This window comes from Trypanosoma cruzi, genomic scaffold (genome assembly GCF_000209065.1).
Source record: "Trypanosoma cruzi strain CL Brener 1047053516527 genomic scaffold, whole genome shotgun sequence".
Classification (NCBI taxonomy): domain Eukaryota; phylum Euglenozoa; class Kinetoplastea; order Trypanosomatida; family Trypanosomatidae; genus Trypanosoma; species Trypanosoma cruzi.
In genome coordinates, this window is record NW_001849075.1 from 1 (window position 1) to 1,787 (window position 1,787).

At 54.5% G+C, this 1,787-nt stretch overlaps 1 protein-coding gene and 1 pseudogene across 1 annotated transcript, besides 1 other annotated feature; both read right to left on the bottom strand.

Annotated features, from left to right (window-relative positions):
* Positions 1 to 273, bottom strand: Tc00.1047053416605.30 (mucin-associated surface protein (MASP), putative; the record flags this gene model as incomplete). Its single annotated transcript, XM_799241.1, has 1 exon — positions 1 to 273. A coding segment is annotated over one exon (273 nt), but the record flags the coding sequence as incomplete, so codon positions are not given.
* Positions 1 to 1,787: part of a sequence feature (areas not merged during assembly with more than two copies in the genome that could not be assigned to a particular haplotype) that runs on past the window's edge.
* On the bottom strand, positions 705 to 1,343 carry Tc00.1047053416605.20 (annotated as a pseudogene).

A 1,787-nucleotide genomic window follows, 5' to 3' on the forward strand; every position in this document is an offset into this window, starting at 1 on the left:
TGTTGCTGGTTGTTCGACAGAACCTGTTTGAGGGCTGCCATTCTTACCGTCCTGCCCATTTAACAGTTCATTTGAGTTGTTCACTACTCCACCGATTGAATTTGTTATTTCCAGTTGTTCTGCATGACCGTCTTGAGATAAAGACTGTGAAGCCTTCGATGGTTGATCTTGTGGTTCAGTAATACCACTACCATCCCCGTCACATCTACCGCCGGCAACGCACCACAGCACGCAGAGGGCACACACCAGCAGCACACGGCCAGTCATCATCATCTGAAGTATCGTTGTTTAATAATGTGAAGTCGACCTGCAAAAGATCCAGAGGGCAAAAAGAGAGACACGGCCGCTACAACACACACACACAGCCCCCCCACAGCAACACACGACAGCAGCCCAGCAGCAGCAGTGCACAAACCATTAAAAAAATGAAAACAGTACACAGCCAAAACTCGCACAACTCCCTGCACACCAGAAGATTAAAAAAAAAAAAACTGGGCTCCGCTGCGCATGCAAACGAGTGTGCCTGAGACGCGTTCAACGCGGCGGATGTGGGGCACAACGCGGAGCACACAGCAGGGCAGCGGAAGCAAAGGAAGCAAAAACACAATCATCATAATTACTCTTACTTTATACATCGGACCACAGTAGACGTCCACATGTCCACGCCGTTGAGTGCTGGCACGCACAACCTGCACATACACATCTTCAGCCCACAGTGGTGTACGCCAGCGCGGATACGGCAAGCAGCAGCGGGGCACACACCCACGCAGAGCTGCTGAGGCTGCCGTCAGTTTCGCGGAGACGTGACGGTGCGCTGGTGGTTGTCGTGGTTGGCGCCTCCGTCGTACTGGGTGCTCTTGTGGTCGTTGTTGTGGTAGTCGTCGTGGTTGGCGCAGTGGCATCGCTATCTGATACCTTCATTATAGCAGTCACACTTGTTGGCTGCTGCGCATCGGCTTTACCTGTCACTTCCAAATTAAGGGGTCTCTCTTTCGCTTTGTTTGCCGACTCAGTGACCCAAGTAGGTGGCTGCTCCGGATTGGTTGTAATTTGTCCCACCGCCGTAACGGGCGCACCATTTTGTGTCTGTGGCGCACTGTGAGATTCTAGTGTCTGTTCCTTATCAGTCGTCGGATTGGACGTCTGACCCGCATTGTTCTGGCTTCCTCCCTTCAGATTATCGGGCGTCCCTGATGTCTGTTCCGTCTCGACTGATGCCTTTGGCGCAGGGGAGTGTCTGAACTTGCAACATCCTGATCCTCATCAACCGTTGTCACGCACACGGACGGGCAGCAGCACAGGGCGAGCACCAACAGGGCGCACAGCAGACGGCACATCATCATCGTGAGTGTGGTCGTTCGGTGGTGTGGAGCTGATCTGCACAGTGAGGGACATGGAGAGCAACAGGGGAGACGAGAGGTGCAGCAGACACACACAGAGAGGGCACACCACATGAGGAGAGGGCAGCAGCCAGGCATGCACCGTACGCCGCACACCACGCACGACACACACTCCAATCCACGGCAGCAGGCACACACACGCAGCCCTGCCGCAACACCAACACACAGATGGAGGAGGGAGAAGCAAACAGGAGTGGCACACAAGGCTCCACCGCATGTGCATACGGCGAGAGCGGTCCGTTTTGTCCGCACCCCTCACGGAGGGTACGCACACACACAAGAGGAGGTGCAGCGCACACAGCAACACAAAAAAGCAAAGTAACAATAAAAAAGGGAATGATCCCCGCACACCACGTGGATTGTTGGTCCACGGGAAGTGCAGCCAAC